This window comes from Pristiophorus japonicus, unplaced genomic scaffold (genome assembly GCF_044704955.1).
Source record: "Pristiophorus japonicus isolate sPriJap1 unplaced genomic scaffold, sPriJap1.hap1 HAP1_SCAFFOLD_339, whole genome shotgun sequence".
NCBI lineage: Eukaryota > Metazoa > Chordata > Chondrichthyes > Pristiophoridae > Pristiophorus > Pristiophorus japonicus.
In genome coordinates, this window is record NW_027253205.1 from 424362 (window position 1) to 448698 (window position 24337).

Sequence of the window (24337 nt, forward strand, 5' to 3'; positions counted from 1 at the left end):
CGCCGTACCCCTTGATTTCTTTAGCCGTAAGGGCCATAATCTAACTCCCTCTTGAATGAACCCAATGAACTGGCATCAACAACTCTCTGCGGTAGGGAATTCCACAGGTTAACAACTCTTGAGTAAAGAAGTTTCTCCTCATCTCAGTCCTAAATGGCCTACCCCTTATCCTAAGACTCTCTACCCTGGTTCTGGACTTCCCCCACATCGGGAACATTCTTCCCGCATTTAACCTGTCCAGTCCCGTCATAATCTTATACATGAGATCCCCTCTCATCCTTCTAAACTCCAGTGTATAAAGGCCCAGTTGATCCAGTCTCTCCTTATGTCAGTCCAGCCATCCCTGGAATCAGTCTGGTGAACCTTCACTGCACTCCCGCAATAGAAAGAACGTCCTTCCTCAGATTAGGAGACCAAAACTGAACACAATATTCCAGGTGAGGCCTCACCAAGGCCCTGTACAACTGCAGTAAGACCTCCCTGCTCCTATATTCAAATCCTCTCGCTATTAAGGCCAACATACCATTTGCCTTCACCGCCTGCTGTACCTGCATGCCAACTTTCAATGACTGATGTACCATGACACCCAGGTCTCGTTGCACCTCCCCTTTTCCTAATCTGCCGCCATTCAGATAATATTCTGCCTTTGTGTTTTTGCCCCCAAAGTGGATAACCTCACATTTATCCACATTATAATACATCTGCCATGCATTTGCCCACTCACCTAACCTGTCCAAGTTACCCTGCAGCCTCTTAGCGTCCTCCTCACAGCTCACACCGCCACTCAGTTTAGTGTCATCTGCAAACTTGGAGATATTACATTCAATTCCTTCATCTAAATCATTAATGTATATTGTAAAGAGCTGGGGTCCCAGCACTGAGCCCTGCGGCACCCCACTAGTCACTGTCTGCCATTCTGAAAAGGACCCATTTATCCCGACTCTGCTTCCTGTCTGCCAACCAGTTCTCTATCCACGTCAGTACATTACCCCCAATACCATGTGCTTTAATTTTGCACACCAATCTCTTGTGCGGGACCTTGTCAAAAGCCTTTTGAAAGTCCAAATACACCACATCCACTGGTTCTCCCTTGTCCACTCTACTAGTTACATCCTCAAAAAATTCCAGGTTATTAGTCAAGCATGATTTCCCCTTCATAAATCCATGCGCACTTGGACCGATCCCGTCACTGCTTTCCAAATGCGCTGCTATTTCATCCTTAATGATTGATTCCAACATTTTCCCCACTACTGATGTCAGGCTAACCGGTCTATAATTACCTGTTTTCTCTCACTCCTTTTTCAAAAAGTGGTGTTACATTAGCTACCCTCCAGTCCATAGGAACTGATCCAGAATCCATAGACTGTTGGAAAATGATCACCAATGCATCCACTATTTCTAGGGCCACTTCCTTAAGTACTCTGGGATGCAGATTATCAGGCCCCGGGGATTTATCAGCCTTCAATCCCATCAATTTCCCTAACACAATTTCCCGCCTAATAAGGATATCCTTCAGTTCCTCCTTCTCACTAGACCCACTGTCTCCTAGTACAACCGGAATGTTATTTGTGTCTTACTTCGTGAAGACAGGACCAAAGTATTTGTTCAATTGGTCTGCCATTTCTTTGTTCTCCATTGGAAAAATTACCCTGAATCCGACTGCAAGGGACCTACATTTGTCTTCACTAATCTTTTTCTCTCCACATATTTATAGAAGCTTTTGCAGTCAGTTTTTGTGTTCCCGGAAGCTTCCACTCGTACTCTATTTTCCCCATCTTAATTAAACCCTTAGTCCTCCTCTGTTGAATTCTAAAATTCTCCCAGTCCTCAGGTTTGTTGCTTTTTCTGGCCAATTTATATGCCTCTTCCTTGGTTTTAACACTATCCTTAATTTCCCTTGTTAGCCACGGTTGAGCCACCTTTCATGTTTTATTTTTAATCCAGACAGGGATGTACAATTGCTGAAGTTCATCCATGTGATCTTTAAATGTTTGTCATTGCCTATCCACCATCAACCCTTTGAATATCCTTTGCCAGTCTATTCTAGCCAATTCACGTCTCATACCGTCGAAGTTACCTTTCCTTAAGTTCAGGACCCTAGTTTCTGAATTATTAAGATGGAGAGTGACACAGTTAAAGAATTCTACCATATTATGGTCACTCTTTCCAAGGGGCCTCACACAACAAGATTAGTCCTTTCTCATTACACATCACCCAGTCGAGGATGGCCAGCTCTCTAGTTGGTTCCTAGACATATTGGTCTGGAAAACCATCCTTAATACACACCAGGAAATCCTCCTCCACCGCATTGCTACCAGTCTGGTTAGCCCAATCAATATGTAGATTAATGTCGCCCATGATAACTGCTGTACCTTTATTGCACACATCCCTAATTTCTTGTTTGATGCTGTCCCCAACCTCACTACTACTGTTTGGTGGTCTGTACACAACTCCCACTAGCGTTTTCTGCCCCTTGGTATTCCGTAGCTCCATCCATACTGATTCCACATCATCCAGGCTAATGTCCCTCCTTACTATTGCATTAATTTCCTCCTTAACCAGCAATGCCACCCCACCTCCTTTTCCTCTCTGTCTCTCCTTCCTGAATATTGAATACCCCTGGATGTTAAGTTCCCAGCCTTGGTCACCCTGGAGCCATGTCTCCGTGATGCCAATTACATCATATCCGTTAACTGCTATCTGCGCAGTTAATTCGTCCACCTTATTCTGAATACTCCTCGCATTGAGGCACAGAGCCTTCAGGCTTGTCTTTTTAACACACTTTGCCCCTTTAGAATTTTGCTGTAAAGAGGCCCTTTTTGTTTTTTGCCTTGGGTTTCTCTGCCCTCCACTTTTACTATTCTCCTTTCTATCTTTTGCTTCTGCCTCCATTTTATTTCCCTCTGTCTCCCTGCATAGGTTCCCATCCCCCTGCCATGTTAGTTTAACTCCTCCCCAACAGCACTAGCAAACACTCCCCCGAGGACATTGGTTCCGGTCCTGCCCAGGTGCAGACTGTCCGGTTTGTACTGGTCCCAACTTCCCCAGAACCGGTCCCAATGTCCCAGGAAAATGAATCCCTCCCTTCTGCACCACTCCTCAAGCCACGTATTCATCTGAGCTATCCTGCGATTCCTACTCTGACTAGCACGTGGCACTGGTAGCAATCCTGAGATTACTACTTTTGAGGTCCTACTGTTTAATTTGGCTCCGAGCTCCCTAAATTCGTCTCGTAGGATATCATCCCATTTTTTTACCTATATCGTTGGTACCTATATGCACCACGACAACTGGCTGTTCACCCTCTCTTTTCAGAATGTCCTGCACCCACTCCGAGACATCCTTGACCCTTGCAGCAGGGATACCATCCTGGAGTCTCGGTTGCGGCCGCAGAAACGCCGATCTATTCCCCTTACAATCGAATCCCCTATCACTATCGCTCTCCCACTCTTTCCTGCCCTTCTGTGCAGCAGAGCCTCCCACAGTGCCATGAACTTGGCTGCTGCTGCCCTCCCCTGATGAGTCATCCCCCTCAACAAAGCGGTGTATCTGTTTTGCGGGGGGATGACCGCAGGGGACCCCTGCACTACCTTCCTTGCACTGCTCTTCCTGTTGGTCACCCATTCCCTATCTGGCTGTGTACCCTTTACCTGTGGTGTGACCAACTCACTAAACGTGCTGTTCACGTCATTCTCAGCATCGTGGATGCTCCAGAGTGATTCCACTCGCAGCTCCAGTGCCGCAATGCGGTCTGTCAGGAGCTGGAGGCGGATACACTTCCCGCACATGTAGTCGTCAGGGACACTGGAAGCATCCCTGAGTTCCCACATAGTACAAGAGGAGCATAACACGTGTCCGAGCTGTCCTGCCATGACTTAAGAAGAAGTTTCTCCTCATCTCCGTCCTAAATGGCCGACTCCTTTATCCTGAGACTGTGACCCCTGGTTCTCGACTCCCCAGCCCGGGGGAAACATCCTCCCTGCATCTACCTTGTCAAGCCCTGTAAGAATTTTGTATGTTTCAATGAGATCACCTCTCATTGTTCTAAACTCTAGCGAATATAGGCCTAGTCTACTCAATCTCTCCCCATAGGACAATTGCCCCCCATCCCAGGAATCAGTCTGGTGAACCTTTGTTGCACTCCCTCTTATGACAAGTATATCCTTCCTTAGGTAAAGAGACCAAATACTTTGCTTTTCTATTTTTCCTGCCAACTTCACATTTCTCCACAATATAGAAACATGGAAACATAGAAAATAGGTGCAGGAGTAGGCCATTCAGCCCTTCTAGCCTGCACCGCCATTCAATGAGTTCATGGCTGAACATGAAACTTCAGTACCCCCTTCCTGCTTTCTTGCCATACCCCTTGATCCCCTGAGTAGTAAGGACTTCATCTAACTCCCTTTTGAATATATTTAGTGAATTGGCCTCAACTACTTTCTGTGGTAGAGAATTCCACAGGTTCACCACACTCTGGGTGAAGAAGTTTCTCCTTATCTCGGTCCTAAATGGCTTACCCCTTATCCTTAGACTGTGACCCCTGGTTCTGGACTTCCCCAACATCGGGAACATTCTTCCTGCATCCAACCTGTCCAAACCCGTCAGAATTTTAAACGTTTCTATGAGGTCCCCTCTCACTCTTCTGAACTCCAGTGAATACAAGCCCAGTTGATCCAGTCTTTCTTGATAGGTCAGTCCCACCATCCCGGGAATCAGTCTGGTGAATCTTCGCTGCACTCCCTCAATAGCAAGAACGTCCTTCCTCAAGTTAGGAGACCAAAACTGTACACAATACTCCAGGTGTGGCCTCACCAAGGCCCTATACAACTGTAGCAACACCTCCCTGCCCCTGTACTCAAATCCCCTCGCTATGAAGGCCAACATGCCATTTGCTTTCTTAACCGCCTGCTGTACCTGCATGCCAACTTCAATGACTGATGTACCATGACACCCAGGTCTCGCTGCACCTTCCCCCTTCCTAATCTGTCACCATTCAGATAATAGTCTGTCTCTCTGTTTTTAACCACCAAAGTGGATAACCTCACATTTATCCACATTATACTTCATCTGCCACGCATTTGCCCACTCACCTAACCTATCCAAGTCACTCTACAGCCTCATAGCATCCTCCTCGCAGCTCACACTGCCACCCAACTTAGTGTCATCCGCAAATTTGGAGATACTACATTTAATCCCCTCGTCTAAATCATTAATGTACAGTGTAAACAGCTGGGGCCCCAGCACAGAACCTTGCGGTACCCCACTAGTCACTGCCTGCCATTCCGAAAAGTACCCATTTACTCCTACTCTTTGCTTCCTGCCTGACAACCAGTTCTCAATCCACGTCAGCACACTACCCTCAATCCCATGTGCTTTAACTTTGCACATTAATCTCTTGTGTGGGACCTTGTCGAAAGCCTTCTGAAAGTCCAAATATACTACATCAACTGGTTCTCCTTTGTCCACTTTACTGGAAACATCCTCAAAAAATTCCAGAAGATTTGTCAAGCATGATCTCCCTTTCACAAATCCATGCTGACTTGGACCTATCATGTCACCATTTTCCAAATGCGCTGCTATGACATCCTTAATAATTGATTCCATCATTTTACCCACTACTGAGGTCAGACTGACCGGTCGATAATTCCCTGTTTTCTCTCTCCCTCCTTTTTTAAAAAGTGGAGTTACATTGGCTACCCTCCACTCCATAGGAACTGATCCAGAGTCAATGGAATGTTGGAAAATGACTGTCAATGCATCCGCTATTTCCAAGGCCACCTCCTTAAGTACTCTGGGATGCAATCCATCAGGCCCTGGGGATTTATCGGCCTTCAATCCCATCAATTTCCCCAACACAGTTTCCCGACTAATAAAGATTTCCCTCAGTTCCTCCTCCTTACTAGACCCTCTGACCCCTTTTATATCCGGAAGGTTGTTTGTGTCCTCCTCAGTGAATACCGAACCACACTATTCCAAGTGTGGCCTCACCAAGGCCCTGTACAACTGCAGTAAGACCTCCCTGCTCCTATACTCAATCCTCTCGCTATGAAGGCCAGCTTGCCATTTGCTTTCTGCACCGCCTGCTGTGCCTGTATGCCAACTTTCAATGACTGATGTACCATGACACCCAGGTCTCGTTGCACCTCCCTAATACTAATACTAATTTATTTCAGTTCCTCATTCTCACTGGACTCTTGGTTCTCCACTATTTCCGTGAGGTATTTTATGTCTTCCGTGAAGACAGACATAATTTCTCTGCCATTTCCCCTGTCTCAGCCTGTAAGTGACCCACATTTACTTTCGCTAATCTTTTCCTTTTTGCAAACCTATAGAAGCTTTTACCGTCTGTTTTTGTGTCTTGATCATTTATTCTCACATTCAATTTTCCCTTTCTTTATCAATTTCTTGGTCCTCCTTTGCTGAATTCTAAAATCTCGTAACCTCCTCCAGTCCTACAACCCTCCCTTTCTCTCTAACCTCCTCCAACCCTACACCCCTCCCCATCTCTGTAACCTCCTCCAGCCCCTACACCCCTCCCCATCTCTGTAACCTCCTCCAGCCCCTACACCCCTCCCTATCTCTGTAACCTCCTCCAGTCCTACAACCCTCCCTTTCTCTCTAACCTCCTCCAACCCTACACCCCTCCCCATCTCTGTAACTTCCTCCAGCCCCTACACCCCTCCCCATCTCTGTAATCTCCTCCAGCCCTTACATCCCTCCCCATCTCTGTAATCTCCTCCAGCCCCACAACCCCTCCCTATCTCTGTAACCTCCTCCAGCCCCTACACCCCTCCCCATCTCTGTAATCTCCTCCAGCCCCACAACCCCTCCCTATCTCTGTAACCTCCTCCAGCCCCTACACCCCTCCCCATCTCTGTAATCTCCTCCAGCCCCTGCACCCCTCCCTATCTCTGTAACCTCCTCCAGCCCCTACACCCCTCCCTATCTCTGTAACCTCCTCCAGTCCCTACACCCCTCCCTATCTCTGTAACCTCCTCCAGCCCCTACAACCCTCCCCATCTCTGTAACCTCCTCCAGCCCCTACACCCCTCCCTATCTCTGTAACACCCTCCAGCTCCTACACCCCTCCCCATCTCTGTAATCTCCTCCAGCCCTGCAACCCTCCGAGATCTCTGCGCGTCTCCAACTCTGGTCTCTTGAGCATTCCACCCTCCCGATTTCCATCACTGCACCATTGGTGGTCGTGCCTGGGCCCCAAGCTCTGGAATTCCCTCCGGAAACACACCCCCCCCCCCCCCCCGCGCTCTCGCTCACTCGCTCTCTCGCTCCTTTTTAAGATGCTCCTGAAAACCTCCCTCTTTGACCGTTCCTTTGATTTCCCCCCTTCCTTTCTGTCAGATTTACGGTGGTGCGGACCACCTTGGGATGCTTGACAGCGGAGGCGGGGGGGGGGGGAGGAGAACAATCCGACGCAGGAGGTCCCCGGGTCACAGCCAGGACGTTTTTGCTCCGAGCCCGTGTGCACGCCTCGACCCCGCTGTCGTACGCTCCACTGACCCTGACCTTCCTCCCACGGACAGCTTGGGGGCGTCCCGCTGTCGGGGTGTGGGGGTGCTGCCGGCCAATTGAGCACCTGACGCCCCCTCCCCCAGACTGGATGTGGAAGGATGCACCATGGTTACTGTGCGAGAAGCTCTGGGGTCATTTATCTCATACCTTGTTTCCATTGCAGGAGAGTCCGTCTCTGTCATCAAGCACACAGACCCAGTACCAGATCCCCGTGCTGTAAACCAAGACAAGAAGAACATGTTGTTCTCGGTAAGACCCGGGAGATTGGGGGGGGGGGGGGGTGTAATATATTTGCTTCATGTGTTCTTTGCTAAAGAATTCATAGCAACACATTGCTGTTAAGAACGAGTTGGTTTATTAGCAAAGGTTTAACAATCACACGACACATTACCAGTTCATCCACGGGTCTCACAACTGCATACTTCATCGTGGGTGACCTTAGACCCAAGTGGCTGGGGTTTTATTGAGTCTTCCGTGTCAGCCGTGGCTCAGAGGGTAGCGCGCCTGCCTCTGAGTCAGAAGGTTGGGCGTTCAAGTCCCCACTCTAGGGACTTGAGCTCCAAAAAATCTAGGCTGAGACTCCAGGGCAGTGCTGAGGGAGCGCCGCGCTGTCGGAGGGGCAGTGCTGAGGGAGCGCCGCGCTGTCGGAGGGGCAGTGCTGAGGGAGCGCCGCGCTGTCGGAGGGGCAGTGCTGAGGGAGCGCCGCACTGTCGGAGGGGCGGTGCTGAGGGAGCGCCGCACTGTCGGAGGGGCGGTGCTGAGGGAGCGCCGCACTGTCGGAGGGGCGGTGCTGAGGGAGCGCCGCACTGTCGGAGGGGCGGTGCTGAGGGAGCGCCGCACTGTCGGAGGGGCAGTGCTGAGGGAGCGCCGCACTGTCGGAGGGGCGGTGCTGAGGGAGCGCCGCACTGTCGGAGGGGCGGTGCTGAGGGAGCGCCGCACTGTCGGAGGGGCGGTGCTGAGGGAGCGCCGCACTGTCGGAGGGGCGGTGCTGAGGGAGCGCCGCACTGTCGGAGGGGCGGTGCTGAGGGAGCGCCGCACTGTCGGAGGGGCGGTGCTGAGGGAGCGCCGCACTGTCGGAGGGGCAGTGCTGAGGGAGCGCCGCACTGTCGGAGGGGCGGTGCTGAGGGAGCGCCGCACTGTCGGAGGGGCGGTGCTGAGGGAGCGCCGCACTGTCGGAGGGGCCGTCTTTCAGATAAGACATTAAACAGAGGCTCCTCAGATGGATGGAAAAGATCTCCGGCACTATTTCGAAGAGGAGCAGGGGAGTTCTTCCCTGTGTCTTGGCCAATATTTAGCCCTCAATCAACAAAACTAAAACAGATTATCTGGATCATTATCGCATTGCTGTTTGTGGGAGCTTGCTGTGCGCAATTTGGCTGCCGCATTTCCCACATTACAACAGTGACTGCACTCTTAAAGTGCTTCATTGGCTGTAAAGTGCTTTGAGTCGTCCGGTGGTCGTGAAAGGCTCTATATAAATGCAAAGCTTTCTTTTTGTTCTTTGTGAACATCACGTGACTGGCGAAGGCACTCCCAGTGCACCAGCTATACTAACCTGCATACTCGCAAGTGTATCCATTGTGTGAGGTGGGGGACCTGTTAGCTGATGGGGTGCCCAGGTTACAGTGCAGGTGGTGGGTGTACAATGGAGGGGGAGTCTGATAGTTGGTAACAGTGGTGGGGGGGTGGGGGGGGGGTGGAATGGATGGGGATTCCGGTAGTTGGGATACATAACATAAGAATTAGGAGCAGGAGTCGGCCATTCGGCCCCTCAAGTCTGCTCCGCCATTCAATGAGATCAAGGCTGATCTTCGACCTCAGCTCCACTTTCCCCATATCACTTCATCCCCCTAGACTCCAATAATCTATCGATCTGTCTTGAATATATTCAATGACTGAGCCTACACAGCCCTCCGGGGCGCAGAATCCCAAAGGTTCACCACCCTCTGAGTGAAGAAGTTTCTCCTCATCTCAGTCCTAAATGGCCGACCCCTTATTCTGAGACACTGACCCCTGGTTCTCGACTCCCCAGCCCGGGGGAAACATCCTCCCTGTCAAGCCCTGTAAGAATTGTGCATGTTTCAGTGAGATCACACCTCATTCTTATGTTCTTATAGTCCACGGCCAGATCAGCCATGATCTTGTTAAATGGCGGAGCAGGCTCGAGGAGCTAGATGGCCTACTCCTGTTCCTAATTCTGATGTTCATTCTTCTATATTCAAAAGGGAGTTGGATGTGGCCCTTACTGCTAAAGGGATCAAGGGGATATGGCGAGAAAGCAGGAGTGGGGGGTACTGAGGTGAATGATCAGCCATGGTCATATTGAATGGCGGTGCAGGCTCGAATGGCCGACTCCTGCACCTATTTTCTATGTTTCTAAACTCGAGACAAAGTTGGCCTAGTCTACTCAATCTCCCATAGGACAAATCCCCCCTCCATCTGGTGAACCTTCGTTGCACTCCCTCAATGGCAAGTATATCCTTCCTTAGGGAAGGAGATCAAAACTGCACACAATACTCCAGATGTGGTCTTACCAGGGCCCTGTATAACTGTAGTAAGACGTCTTTACTCTTGTACTCAAATCCTGTTATAGTGCTGGGGCAGGGATGGGGAATGGATGGCGGAGCAAGTTCAAGGGGCTGAATGGCCGAGTCCGGCACCGATTTTCTATGTTTCTATGCTCCTAATTCTTCTGTTCTTAATGGCGTGGAATTTCTAATGTCCCGGACCCGTACTGACCTGGGAAGGCATCGCAAAAGCCGGTTTTCAGCGCACAATGCGCATGTTTCCGATCTGTCGAGCTGGAGCTGGACAGATCGTAGACATCTCTGGAGTGAGGACATTTGCATGGGCAAGGTTGCGGTATTTACCCATATCTTGCCCGGCACATGTCCTCAAAACTCTTGTGCCTGATAGAAGCAGGCGCATAGCCTACTGTTACAGGCGCAAGAGTTTAAAAACATGATTGAAATAACATTTTTACAAACATATTTGTTAAAACCCTGCCCAATCAGGTAATGTTATTTTAAACCCTAACCCTAACTTTTTTTTTTAAATCTGCAAATTTTTTTTCTTTTTAAAAAAAAAAAAAAAAAAAAATCATTTATAACTTTAATTTCTATTAGTGTATTTATATGAGATGTTTCTCACTTGTTTTATGTAGTGTTTGTGCGTTTTGGGGTTTTTGTCATTCATAGTAATCATCATCATCGGCGGTCCCTCGAACGAGGATGACTTGCTTCCACGAGAGTTCACAGATGCTTCAATGAAGGACCCGATATTCCAGTCCTGAACTCCAGTTGAAAGGGTGGAAGCTGCCTGTGGGTGGGTTTTTTTTTTAACGTGGGGTGACCGTTGCACACCAGCCACCACACGGGCTTGACAGAGTGAGGTCTTGGTCCAGTGGCAAGAGTTAACCAGGAAGTCCGGAGACCAGCTCTGCTGCACGGACCCAGTGCGCACACATAGAAACATAGAAAATAGGTGCAGGAGTAGGCCATTCGGCCCTTCTAGCCTGCACCGCCATTCAATGAGTTCATGGCTGAACATGCAACTTCAGTACCCCATTCCTGCTTTCTTACCATACCCCTTGATCCCCCCCTAGTAGTAAGGACTACATCTAACTCCTTTTTGAATATATTTAGTGAATTGGCCTCAACAACTTTCTGTGGTAGAGAATTCCACAGGTTCACCACTCTCTGAGTGAAGAAGTTTCTCCTCATCTCGGTCCTAAATGGCTTACCCCTTATCCTTAGACTGTGACCCCTGGTTCTGGACTTCCCCAACATTGGGAACATTCTTCCTGCATCCAACCTGTCCAAACCCGTCAGAATTTTAAACGTTTCTATGAGGTCCCCTCTCACTCTTCTGAACTCCAGTGAATACAAGCCCAGTTGATCCAGTCTTTTTTGATAGGTCAGTCCCACCATCCCGGGAATCAGTCTGGTGAATCTTCGCTGCACTCCCTCAATAGCAAGAACGTCCTTCCTCAAGTTAGGAGACCAAAACTGAACACAATACTCCAGGTGTGGCCTCACCAAGGCCCTATACAACTGTAGCAACACCTCCCTGCCCCTGTACTCAAATCCCCTCGCTATGAAGGCCAACATGCCATTTGCTTTCTTAACCGCCTGCTTTACCTGCATGCCAACCTTCAATGACTGATGTACCATGACACCCAGGTCTTGTTGCACCTCCCCTTTTCCTAATCTGTCACCATTCAGATAATAGTCTGTCTCTGTTTTTACCACCAAAGTGGATAACCTCACATTTATCCACATTATACTTCATCTGCCATGCATTTGCCCACTCACCTAACCTATCCAAGTCGCTCTGCAGCCTCATAGCATCCTCCTCGCAGCTCACACTGCCACCCAACTCAGTGTCATCCGCAAATTTGGAGATACTACATTTAATCCCCTGGTCTAAATCATGAATGTGAATCTGCTATTACTATGAATGAGAAAATACTTACTTGCCCGTGATTGGGTGTCCAGGCCCACGTGACTCCTGCGGACGTCCCGACGAGCACGCGCAGCAACGCATCGTCACGAGAGGCCTCCGGACTGGGATCTCGAATGGGCGCAGCAGTTTAAGGAGTGGGTGGGCAAAAATTTGGCAGATGGAATATAATGTTGGAAAGTGTGAGGTCATGCACTTTGGCAGAAAAAAAAATCAAAAGAGCAAGTTATTATTTAAATGGAGAACGATCGCAAAGTGCCGCAGTACAGCGGGACCTGGGGGTTACTTGTGCATGAAACACAAAAGGTTAGTATGCAGGTACAGCAAGTGATCAGGAAGGCCAATGGTATCTTGGCCTTTATTGCAAAGGGGATGGAGTATAAAAGCAGGGAAGTCTTGCTACAGTTATACAGGGTGTTGGTGAGGCCACACCTGGAGTACTGCGTGCAGTTTTGGTTTCCATATTTACGAAAGGATGCACTTGCTTTGGAGGCAGTTCAGAGAAGGTTCACTCGGTTGATTCCGGGGATGAGGGGGTTGACTTATGAGGAAAGGTTGAGGAGGTTGGGCCTCTACTCATTGGAATCCAGAAGAATGAGAGGTGATCTTATCGAAACCTGTAAGATTATGAGGGGGCTTGACAAGATGGATGCAGAGAGGATGTTTCCACTGATGGGGGAGACTAGAACTAGGGGGCATGGTCTTAGAATAAGGGGCTGCCCATTTAAAACTGAGATGAGGAGGAATTTCTTCTCTCAGAGGGTTGTAAATCTGTGGAATTCGCTGCCTCAGAGAGCTGTGGAGGCCGGGACATTGAATAAATTTAAGACAGAAATAGACAGTTTCTCAACTGATAAGGGATTATGGGGAGCGGGCAGGGAAGTGGAGCTGAGTCCATGATCGGATCAGCCATGATCGTATTAAATGGCGGAGCAGGCTCGAGGGGCCGAATGGCCTACTCCTGCTCCTATTTCTTATGTTCTGATGAACCTTCGTTGCAGTCCCTCTGTGGCAAGTTTGTCCTTCCTGAGGTAACCTGTGGAATTCCCTACCGCAGAGTGTTGTTGATGCCAGTTCATTGAATATATTCAAGAGTGAGTTAGATATGGCACTTGCAGCCAAAGGGATCAAGGGGTATGGAGAGAAAGCAGGAATGGGGTACTGAGGTGAATGATCAGCCATGATATTGAATTGTGGTGCAGGATCGAAGGGCCAAATGGCCTCTCCTGCACCTATTTTCTATGTTTCTATGAGACCAAAACTGTCCACAATACTCCAGGTATGGTCTCACCAGGGCCCTACATAATTGCAGCAAGACGTCTTTACTCTTATACTCAAATCCTGTTCGTGCTGGGGCGGGGGTGAACAGATGGGGAATGAATGGCGGAGCGGGCTCGAGGGGCTGAATGGCCTAATCCTGCTCCTAATTCTTATGTTCATGTGTAACCCAACTACTTTAGTCCCCATCCATTCTATTAACGCTAACGTCATCATCGTAGTCAGTCCCTCGGAATCGAGGAAGACTTGCTTCCACACTTAGCATGAGTTCCTAGGTGGCTGAACAGTCCAATATGGAAATCACAGTCCCTGTCACAAGTTGAGGGAAGGGGAGGGTGGGACAGGTTTGCCGCACGCTCCTTCCGCTGCCTGCGCTTGGTTTCTGCACGCTCTCAGCGACGAGACTCGAGGTGCTCAGCGCCCTTCCCCGATGCACTTCCTCCACTCCGGGCGGACTGGTCTTTGGGCCCAGGGACTCCCAGGTGTCGGTGGGGATGTTGCACTTTACCAGGGAGGCTTTGAGGGCGGTCCCTTGTAACGTTTCCTCTGCCCACCTTTGGCTCGTTTGCCCGTGAAGGAGTTCCCGAGTAGAGCGCTTGCTTTGGGGAGTCTCGTGTCTGGGGGCCATGCGGGACAATGTGGCCCTGCCCAGCGGAGCTGGTCGAGTGTGGTCAGTGCTTCGATGCTGGGGATGTTGGGCCTGGTCGAGGACGCTAACGTTGGTGCGTCTGTCCTCCCGGGGGATTTGCAGGATCTTGCGGAGACATCGTTGGTGGTATTTCTCCAGCGACTTGAGGTGTCTACTGTACACGGTCCATGTCTCTGAGCCATACAGGAGGGCGGGTATCACTACAGCCCTGTAGACCATGAGCTGGGTGGTGAGGTGTCTACTGTACATGGTCCATGTCTCTGGTCCACTAACACTAATATCTCTCTCTCTCTCTCTCCCGCTCGCTCTCACATCCCTGCTCCTCAGGGCACCAACATCTCGGCCGGCAAGGCGATCGGTGTGGTGGTGGCCACGGGGGTCAACACGGAGATCGGCAAGATCCGGGACGAGATGGTGGCGACGGAGCAGGAGCGCACGCCTCTGCAGCAGAAGCTGGACGAGTTCGGCGAGCAGCTGTCCAAGGTCATCTCCATCATCTGCATCGCCGTGTGGATCATCAACATCGGCCACTTCAACGACCCGGTGCATGGGGGCTCCTGGGTGCGCGGCGCCATCTACTACTTCAAGATCGCCGTGGCCCTGGCCGTGGCCGCCATCCCCGAGGGGCTGCCCGCCGTCATCACCACCTGCCTGGCCCTCGGCACCCGTCGCATGGCCCGGAAGAACGCCATCGTCCGCAGCCTGCCCTCCGTCGAGACCCTGGGCTGCACCTCGGTCATCTGCTCCGACAAGACCGGCACGCTCACCACCAACCAGATGTCCGTCTGCCGGGTACGGGCCCCTTCGGTATCGTCTCTGGATCCATCTCCTCCTCCGTCATGGCCGTCGTCTCCACCTCCTCCGCCGTGGCCGTCGTCTCCACCTCCTCCGCCGTGGCCGTCGTCTCCTCCTCCTCCGCCATGGCCGTCTCCTCCTCCTCCTCCGCCATGGCCGTCTCCTCCTCCTCCTCCGCCATGGCCGTCTCCTCCTCCTCCTCCGCCATGGCCGTCTCCTCCTCCTCCTCCGCCATGGCCGTCTCCTCCTCCTCCTCCGCCATGGCCGTCGTCTCCTCCTCCTCCGTCATGGCCGTCGTCGTCTCCTCCTCCTCCGCCATGGCCGTCTCCTCCTCCTCCGCCATGGCCGTCTCCTCCTCCTCCTCCGCCATGGCCGTCTCCTCCTCCTCCTCCGCCATGGCCGTCTCCTCCTCCTCCGCCATGGCCGTCTCCTCCTCCTCCGCCATGGCCGTCTCCTCCTCCTCCGCCATGGCCGTCTCCTCCTCCTCCGCCATGGCCGTCTCCTCCTCCTCCTCCTCCGCCATGGCCGTCTCCTCCTCCTCCTCCTCCTCCGCCATGGCCGTCTCCTCCTCCTCCTCCTCCTCCGTCATGGCCGTCTCCTCCTCCTCCTCCTCCTCCTCCTCCGCCATGGCCGTCTCCTCCTCCTCCTCCTCCGCCATGGCCGTCTCCTCCTCCGCCATGGCCGTCTCCTCCTCCTCCTCCGCCATGGCCGTCTCCTCCTCCTCCGCCATGGCCGTCTCCTCCTCCTCCTCCTCCGCCATGGCCGTCTCCTCCTCCTCCTCCTCCTCCGCCATGGCCGTCTCCTCCTCCTCCTCCTCCTCCGCCATGGCCGTCTCCTCCTCCTCCTCCTCCTCCGTCATGGCCGTCTCCTCCTCCTCCTCCTCCTCCGCCATGGCCGTCTCCTCCTCCTCCTCCTCCTCCGTCATGGCCGTCTCCTCCTCCTCCTCCTCCTCCGCCATGGCCGTCTCCTCCTCCTCCTCCTCCTCCTCCGTCATGGCCGTCTCCTCCTCCTCCTCCTCCGTCATGGCCGTCTCCTCCTCCTCCTCCTCCTCCGTCATGGCCGTCTCCTCCTCCTCCTCCTCCTCCGCCATGGCCGTCTCCTCCTCCTCCTCCTCCTCCGTCATGGCCGTCTCCTCCTCCTCCTCCGTCATGGCCGTCTCCTCCTCCTCCTCCTCCTCCGCCATGGCCGTCTCCTCCTCCTCCTCCTCCTCCGCCATGGCCGTCTCCTCCTCCTCCTCCTCCTCCTCCGCCATGGCCGTCTCCTCCTCCTCCTCCTCCTCCGCCATGGCCGTCTCCTCCTCCTCCTCCTCCTCCTCCGTCATGGCCGTCTCCTCCTCCTCCTCCTCCTCCGCCATGGCCGTCTCCTCCTCCTCCTCCTCCTCCGCCATGGCCGTCTCCTCCTCCTCCTCCTCCTCCGTCATGGCCGTCTCCTCCTCCTCCTCCTCCTCCGCCATGGCCGTCTCCTCCTCCTCCTCCTCCTCCGTCATGGCCGTCTCCTCCTCCTCCTCCGCCATGGCCGTCTCCTCCTCCTCCTCCTCCTCCGCCATGGCCGTCTCCTCCTCCTCCTCCTCCTCCGTCATGGCCGTCTCCTCCTCCTCCTCCTCCGCCATGGCCGTCTCCTCCTACGCCTCCTCCTCCGCCATGGCCGTCTCCTCCTCCTCCGCCACCATGGCCGTCTCCTCCTCCTCCTCCGCCATGGCCGTCTCCTCCTCCTCCTCCTCCTCCGTCATGGCCGTCTCCTCCTCCTCCTCCGCCATGGCCGTCTCCTCCTCCTCCTCCTCCTCCGTCATGGCCGTCTCCTCCTCCTCCTCCTCCGCCATGGCCGTCTCCTCCTCCTCCTCCTCCTCCGCCATGGCCGTCTCCTCCTCCTCCTCCTCCGCCATGGCCGTCTCCTCCTCCTCCTCCTCCTCCTCCGCCATGGCCGTCTCCTCCTCCTCCTCCTCCTCCGCCATGGCCGTCTCCTCCTCCTCCTCCTCCTCCGCCATGGCCGTCTCCTCCTCCTCCTCCTCCTCCTCCGCCATGGCCGTCTCCTCCTCCTCCTCCTCCTCCTCCGCCATGGCCGTCTCCTCCTCCTCCTCCTCCTCCTCCGCCATGGCCGTCTCCTCCTCCTCCTCCTCCTCCTCCGCCATGGCCGTCTCCTCCTCCTCCGCCATGGCCGTCTCCTCCTCCTCCTCCTCCTCCGCCATGGCCGTCTCCTCCTCCTCCTCCTCCTCCTCCGCCATGGCCGTCTCCTCCTCCTCCTCCTCCGTCATGGCCGTCTCCTCCTCCTCCGTCATGGCCGTCTCCTCCTCCTCCTCCTCCGTCATGGCCGTCTCCTCCTCCTCCTCCTCCGCCATGGCCGTCTCCTCCTCCTCCTCCTCCGCCATGGCCGTCTCCTCCTCCTCCTCCTCCTCCGCCATGGCCGTCTCCTCCTCCTCCGCCATGGCCGTCTCCTCCTCCTCCTTCTCCTCCTCCTCCTCCGCCATGGCCGTCTCCTCCTCCTCCTCCGCCATGGCCGTCTCCTCCTCCTCCTTCTCCTCCTCCTCCTCCGCCATGGCCGTCTCCGTCTCCTCCTCCTCCGCCATGGCCGTCTCCTCCTCCTCCTCCTCCTCCGCCATGGCCGTCTCCTCCTCCGCCATGGCCGTCTCCTCCTCCTCCGCCATGGCCGTCTCCTCCTCCTCCTCCTCCTCCGCCATGGCCGTCTCCTCCTCCTCCTCCTCCCTCCTCCTCCTCCTCCTCCTCCTTCTCCTCCTCCTCCTCCGCCATGGCCGTCTCCTCCTCCTCCTTCTCCTCCTCCTCCTCCGCCATGGCCATCTCCTCCTCCTCCTTCTCCTCCTCCTCCTCCGCCATGGCCGTCTCCTCCTCCTCCTCCTTCTCCTCCTCCTCCTCCGCCATGGCCGTCTCCTCCTCCTCCTCCTTCTCCTCCTCCTCCTCCGCCATGGCCGTCTCCTCCTCCTCCTCCTTCTCCTCCTCCTCCTCCGCCATGGCCGTCTCCTCCTCCTCCTCCTTCTCCTCCTCCTCCTCCGCCATGGCCGTCTCCTCCTCCTCCTCCTTCTCCTCCTCCTCCTCCGCCATGGCCGTCTCCTCCTCCTCCTCCTTCTCCTCCTCCTCCTCCGCCATGGCCGTCTCCTCCTCCTCCTTCTCCTCCTCCTCCTCCGCCATGGCCGTCTCCTCCTCCTCCTTCTCCTCCTCCTCCTCCGCCATGGCCGTCTCCTCCTCCTCCTTCTCCTCCTCCTCCTCCGCCATGGCCGTCTCCTCCTCCTCCTTCTCCTCCTCCTCCTCCGCCATGGCCGTCTCCTCCTCCTCCTTCTCCTCCTCCTCCTCCGCCATGGCCGTCTCCTCCTCCTCCTTCTCCTCCTCCTCCTCCGCCATGGCCGTCTCCTCCTCCTCCTTCTCCTCCTCCTCCTCCGCCATGGCCGTCTCCTCCTCCTCCTTCTCCTCCTCCTCCTCCGCCATGGCCGTCTCCTCCTCCTCCTTCTCCTCCTCCTCCTCCGCCATGGCCGTCTCCTCCTCCTCCTTCTCCTCCTCCTCCTCCGCCATGGCCGTCTCCTCCTCCTCCTCCTCCTCCTTCTCCTCCTCCTCCTCCTCCGTCATGGCCGTCTCCTCCTCCTCCTCCTCCTCCTTCTCCTCCTCCTCCTCCTCCGTCATGGCCGTCTCCTCCTTCTCCTCCTCTTCCTTCTCCTCCTCCTCCTCCTTCTCCTCCTCCTCCTCCTCCACCATGGCCGTCTCCTCCTTCTCCTCCTTCTCCTCCTGCTCCTCCTCCTCTGTCATGGCCGTCTCCTCCTCCTTCTCCTCCTCCTCCTCCACCATGGCCTTCTCCTCCTCCTCCTCCTCCTCCTTCTCCGTCATGGCCGTCTCCTCCTCCGCCATGGCCTTCTCCTCCTTCTTCTCCTTCTCCTCCTCCTCCTCCTCCTCCTCCTCCTCCTCCTCCGTCATGGCCGTCGCCTCCTCCTCCTCCTCCTCCTCCGTCATGGCCGTCGCCTCCTCCTCCTCCTCCTCCGTCATGGCCGTCGCCTCCTCCTCCTCCTCCTCCTCCTCCTCCGTCATGGCCGTCGCCTCCTCCTCCTCCTCCTCCTCCTCCTCCGTCATGGCCGTCTCCTCCTCCTCCTCCTCCTCCTCCGTCATGGCCGTCGCCTCCTCCTCCTCCTCCTCCGTCATGGCCGTCGCCTCCTCCTCCTCCTCCTCCGTCATGGCCGTCGCCTCCTCCTCCTCCTCCTCCGTCATGGCCGTCGCCTCCTCCTCCTCCTCCTCCGTCATGGCCGTCGCCTCCTCCTCCTCCTCCTCCGTCATGGCCGTCGCCTCCTCCTCCTCCTCCTCCGTCATGGCCGTCGCCTCCTCCTCCTCCTCCTCCGTCATGGCCGTCGCCTCCTCCTCCTCCTCCTCCGTCATGGCCGTCGCCTCCTCCTCCTCCTCCTCCGTCATGGCCGTCGCCTCCTCCTCCTCCTCCTCCTCCGTCATGGCCGTCGCCTCCTCCTCCTCCTCCTCCGTCATGGCCGTCGCCTCCTCCTCCTCCTCCTCCGTCATGGCCGTCGCCTCCTCCTCCTCCTCCTCCGTCATGGCCGTCGCCTCCTCCTCCTCCTCCTCCGTCATGGCCGTCGCCTCCTCCTCCTCCTCCTCCGTCATGGCCGTCGCCTCCTCCTCCTCCTCCTCCGTCATGGCCGTCGCCTCCTCCTCCTCCTCCTCCGTCATGGCCGTCGCCTCCTCCTCCGTCATGGCCGTCGCCTCCTCCTCCTCCTCCTCCGTCATGGCCGTCGCCTCCTCCTCCTCCTCCTCCGTCATGGCCGTCGCCTCCTCCTCCTCCTCCTCCGTCATGGCCGTCGCCTCCTCCTCCTCCTCCTCCGTCATGGCCGTCGCCTCCTCCTCCTCCTCCTCCGTCATGGCCGTCGCCTCCTCCTCCTCCTCCTCCGTCATGGCCGTCGCCTCCTCCTCCTCCTCCTCCGTCATGGCCGTCGCCTCCTCCTCCTCCTCCTCCGTCATGGCCGTCGCCTCCTCCTCCTCCTCCTCCGTCATGGCCGTCGCCTCCTCCTCCTCCTCCTCCGTCATGGCCGTCGCCTCCTCCTCCTCCTCCTCCGTCATGGCCGTCGCCTCCTCCTCCTCCTCCTCCGTCATGGCCGTCGCCTCCTCCTCCTCCTCCTCCGTCATGGCCGTCGCCTCCTCCTCCTTCTCCTCCTCCTCCTCCGCCATGGCCGTCTCCTCCTCCTCCTTCTCCTCCTCCTCCTCCGCCATGGCCGTCTCCTCCTCCTCCTTCTCCTCCTCCTCCTCCGCCATGGCCGTCTCCTCCTCCTCCTTCTCCTCCTCCTCCTCCGCCATGGCCGTCTCCTCCTCCTCCTCCTCCTCCTCCGTCATGGCCGTCTCCTCCTCCTCCTCCTCCTCCTTCTCCTCCTCCTCCTCCTCCGTCATGGCCGTCTCCTCCTCCTCCTCCTCCTCCTTCTCCTCCTCCTCCTCCACCATGGCCGTCTCCTCCTTCTCCTCCTCTTCCTTCTCCTCCTCCTCCTTCTCCTCCTCCTCCTCCACCATGGCCGTCTCCTCCTTCTCCTTCTCCTCCTGCTCCTCCTCCTCTGTCATGGCCGTCTCCTCCTCCTTCTCCTCCTCCTCCTCCACCATGGCCTTCTCCTCCTCCTCCTCCTCCTCCTTCTCCGTCATGGCCGTCTCCTCCTCCGCCATGGCCTTCTCCTCCTTCTCCTTCTCCTCCTCCTCCTCCTCCTCCTCCGTCATGGCCGTCGCCTCCTCCTCCTCCTCCTCCGTCATGGCCGTCGCCTCCTCCTCCTCCTCCTCCGTCATGGCCGTCGCCTCCTCCTCCTCCTCCTCCGTCATGGCCGTCGCCTCCTCCTCCTCCTCCTCCGTCATGGCCGTCGCCTCCTCCTCCTCCTCCTCCGTCATGGCCGTCGCCTCCTCCTCCTCCTCCTCCGTCATGGCCGTCGCCTCCTCCTCCTCCTCCTCCGTCATGGCCGTCGCCTCCTCCTCCTCCTCCTCCGTCATGGCCGTCGCCTCCTCCTCCTCCTCCTCCGTCATGGCCGTCGCCTCCTCCTCCTCCTCCTCCGTCATGGCCGTCGCCTCCTCCTCCTCCTCCTCCGTCATGGCCGTCGCCTCCTCCTCCTCCTCCTCCGTCATGGCCGTCGCCTCCTCCTCCTCCTCCTCCGTCATGGCCGTCGCCTCCTCCTCCTCCTCCGTCATGGCCGTCGCCTCCTCCTCCTCCTCCGTCATGGCCGTCGCCTCCTCCTCCTCCTCCGTCATGGCCGTCGCCTCCTCCTCCTCCTCCTCCGTCATGGCCGTCGCCTCCTCCTCCTCCTCCTCCGTCATGGCCGTCGCCTCCTCCTCCTCCTCCTCCGTCATGGCCGTCGCCTCCTCCTCCTCCTCCGCCATGGCCGTCTCCTCCTCCTCCTTCTCCTCCTCCTCCTCCGCCATGGCCGTCTCCTCCTCCTCCTTCTCCTCCTCCTCCTCCGCCATGGCCGTCTCCTCCTCCTCCTCCTTCTCCTCCTCCTCCTCCGCCATGGCCGTCTCCTCCTCCTCCTCCTCCTCCTCCGTCATGGCCGTCTCCTCTCCTCCTCCTCCTCCTCCTTCTCCTCCTCCTCCTCCTCCGTCATGGCCGTCTCCTCCTCCTCCTCCTCCTCCTCCTTCTCCTCCTCCTCCTCCACCATGGCCGTCTCCTCCTTCTCCTCCTCTTCCTTCTCCTCCTCCTCCTTCTCCTCCTCCTCCTCCACCATGGCCGTCTCCTCCTTCTCCTTCTCCTCCTGCTCCTCCTCCTCTGTCATGGCCGTCTCCTCCTCCTTCTCCTCCTCCTCCTCCACCATGGCCTTCTCCTCCTCCTCCTCCTCCTCCTTCTCCGTCATGGCCGTCTCCTCCTCCGCCATGGCCTTCTCCTCCTTCTCCTTCTCCTCCTCCTCCTCCTCCTCCTCCGTCATGGCCGTCGCCTCCTCCTCCTCCTCCTCCGTCATGGCCGTCGCCTCCTCCTCCTCCTCCTCCGTCATGGCCGTCGCCTCCTCCTCCTCCTCCTCCGTCATGGCCGTCGCCTCCTCCTCCTCCTCCCCTCCGTCATGGCCGTCGCCTCCTCCTCCTCCTCCTCCGTCATGGCCGTCGCCTCCTCCTCCTCCTCCTCCGTCATGGCCGTCGCCTCCTCCTCCTCCTCCTCCGTCATGGCCGTCGCCTCCTCCTCCTCCTCCTCCGTCATGGCCGTCGCCTCCTCCTCCTCCTCCTCCGTCATGGCCGTCGCCTCCTCCTCCTCCTCCTCCGTCATGGCCGTCGCCTCCTCCTCCTCCTCCTCCGTCATGGCCGTCGCCTCCTCCTCCTCCTCCCGTCATGGCCGTCGCCTCCTCCTCCTCCTCCTCCGTCATGGCCGTCGCCTCCTCCTCCTCCTCCTCCGTCATGGCCGTCGCCTCCTCCTCCTCCTCCTCCGTCATGGCCGTCGCCTCCTCCTCCTCCTCCTCCGTCATGGCCGTCGCCTCCTCCTCCTCCTTCTCCTCCGTCATGGCCGTCGCCTCCTCCTCCTCCTCCTCGGTCATGGCCGTCTCCTCCTCCTCCTCCTCCTCCTCCTCCTCCTCCTCCTCCGTCGTCATGGCCGTCTCCTCCTCCTCCTCCTCCTCCTCCTCCTCCTCCGTCATGGCCGTCGTCCTCCTCCTCCTCCTCCTCCTCCTCCTCCTCCTCCTCCCGTCATGGCCGTCTCCTCCTCCTCCTCCTCCTCCTCCGTCATGGCCGTCTCCTCCTCCCTCCTCCTCCTCCTCCGTCATGGCCGTCTCCTCCTCCTCCTCCTCCTCCGTCATGGCCGTCTCGCCTCCTCCTCCTCCTCCGTCATGGCCGTCGCCGCCTCCTCCTCCTCCTCCGTCATGGCCGTCTCCTCCTCCTCCTCCTCCTCCTCCGTCATGGCCGTCTCCTCCTCCTCCTCCTCCTCCTCCGTCATGGCCGTCTCCTCCTCCTCCTCCTCCTCCTCCGTCATGGCCGTCTCCTCCTCCTCCTCCTCCTCCTCCTCCGTCATGGCCGTCTCCTCCTCCTCCTCCTCAGGCCGCCTCCTCCGTCATGGCCGTCTCCTCCTCCTCCTCCTCCTCCTCCTCCGTCATGGCCGTCTCCCCTCCTCCTCCTCCTCCGTCATGGCCGTCTCCTCCTCCTCCTCCTCCTCCTCCGTCATGGCCGTCTCCTCCTCCTCCTCCTCCTCCTCCGTCATGGCCGTCTCCTCCTCCTCCTCCTCCTCCTCCTCCGTCATGGCCGTCTCCTCCTCCTCCTCCTCCTCCTCCGTCATGGCCGTCTCCTCCTCCTCCTCCTCCTCCTCCGTCATGGCCGTCTCCTCCTCCTCCTCCTCCTCCTCCGTCATGGCCGTCTCCTCCTCCTCCTCCTCCTCCTCCGTCATGGCCGTCTCCTCCTCCTCCTCCTCCTCCTCCGTCATGGCCGTCTCCTCCTCCTCTCCTCCTCCTCCTCCGTCATGGCCGTCTCCTCCTCCTCCTCCTCCTCCTCCGTCATGGCCGTCTCCTCCTCCTCCTCCTCCTCCTCCGTCATGGCCGTCTCCTCCTCCTCCTCCTCCTCCTCCGTCATGGCCGTCTCCTCCTCCTCCTCCTCCTCCTCCGTCATGGCCGTCTCCTCCTCCTCCTCCTCCTCCTCCGTCATGGCCGTCTCCTCCTCCTCCTCCTCCTCCTCCGTCATGGCCGTCTCCTCCTCCTCCTCCTCCTCCGTCATGGCCGTCTCCTCCTCCTCCTCCTCCTCCTCCGTCATGGCCGTCTCCTCCTCCTCCTCCTCCTCCTCCGTCATGGCCGTCTCCTCCTCCTCCTCCTCCTCCTCCGTCATGGCCGTCTCCTCCTCCTCCTCCTCCTCCTCCGTCATGGCCGTCTCCTCCTCCTCCTCCTCCTCCTCCGTCATGGCCGTCTCCTCCTCCTCCTCCTCCTCCTCCGTCATGGCCGTCTCCTCCTCCTCCTCCTCCTCCTCCGTCATGGCCGTCTCCTCCTCCTCCTCCTCCTCCTCCGTCATGGCCGTCTCCTCCTCCTCCTCCTCCTCCTCCGTCATGGCCGTCTCCTCCTCCTCCTCCTCCTCCTCCTCTCCGTCATGGCCGTCTCCTCCTCCTCCTCCTCCTCCTCCGTCATGGCCGTCTCCTCCTCCTCCTCCTCCTCCGTCATGGCCGTCTCCTCCTCCTCCTCCTCCTCCGTCATGGCCGTCTCCTCCTCCTCCTCCTCCTCCTCCTCCTCCGTCATGGCCGTCTCCTCCTCCTCCTCCTCCTCCTCCTCCTCCGTCATGGCCGTCTCCTCCTCCTCCTCCTCCTCCTCCTCCTCCGTCATGGCCGTCTCCTCCTCCTCCTCCGTCATGGCCGTCTCCCTCCTCCTCCTCCTCCTCCTCCTCCGTCATGGCCGTCTCCTCCTCCTCCTCCTCCTCTCCTCCGTCATGGCCGTCTCCTCCTCCTCCTCCTCCTCCTCCCCCGTCATGGCCGTCTCCTCCTCCTCCTCCTCCTCCTCCTCCGTCATGGCCGTCTCCTCCTCCTCCTCCCTCCTCCTCCGTCATGGCCGTCTCCTCCTCCCTCCTCCTCCTCCGTCATGGCCGTCTCCTCCTCCTCCTCCTCCTCCTCCTCCGTCATGGCCGTCTCCTCCTCTCCTCCTCCTCCTCCTCGTCATGGCCGTCTCTCCTCCTCCGTCATGGCCGTCTCCTCCTCCTCCTCCGTCATGGCCGCCCTCCT

At 57.1% G+C, this 24337-nt stretch overlaps 1 protein-coding gene across 1 annotated transcript in view; it reads left to right on the top strand.

Moving 5' to 3' along the window:
- Positions 1-24337, top strand: part of LOC139250041 (sarcoplasmic/endoplasmic reticulum calcium ATPase 2-like) — a 116167-nt gene that overhangs the window by 48605 nt on the left and 43225 nt on the right. Inside the window, exons 7-8 of the mRNA XM_070872605.1 lie at positions 7694-7779; positions 14246-14710. Coding sequence (XP_070728706.1) covers positions 7694-7779; positions 14246-14710 — 551 coding nt within the window. The remainder of the gene's footprint in view (positions 1-7693; positions 7780-14245; positions 14711-24337) is intronic.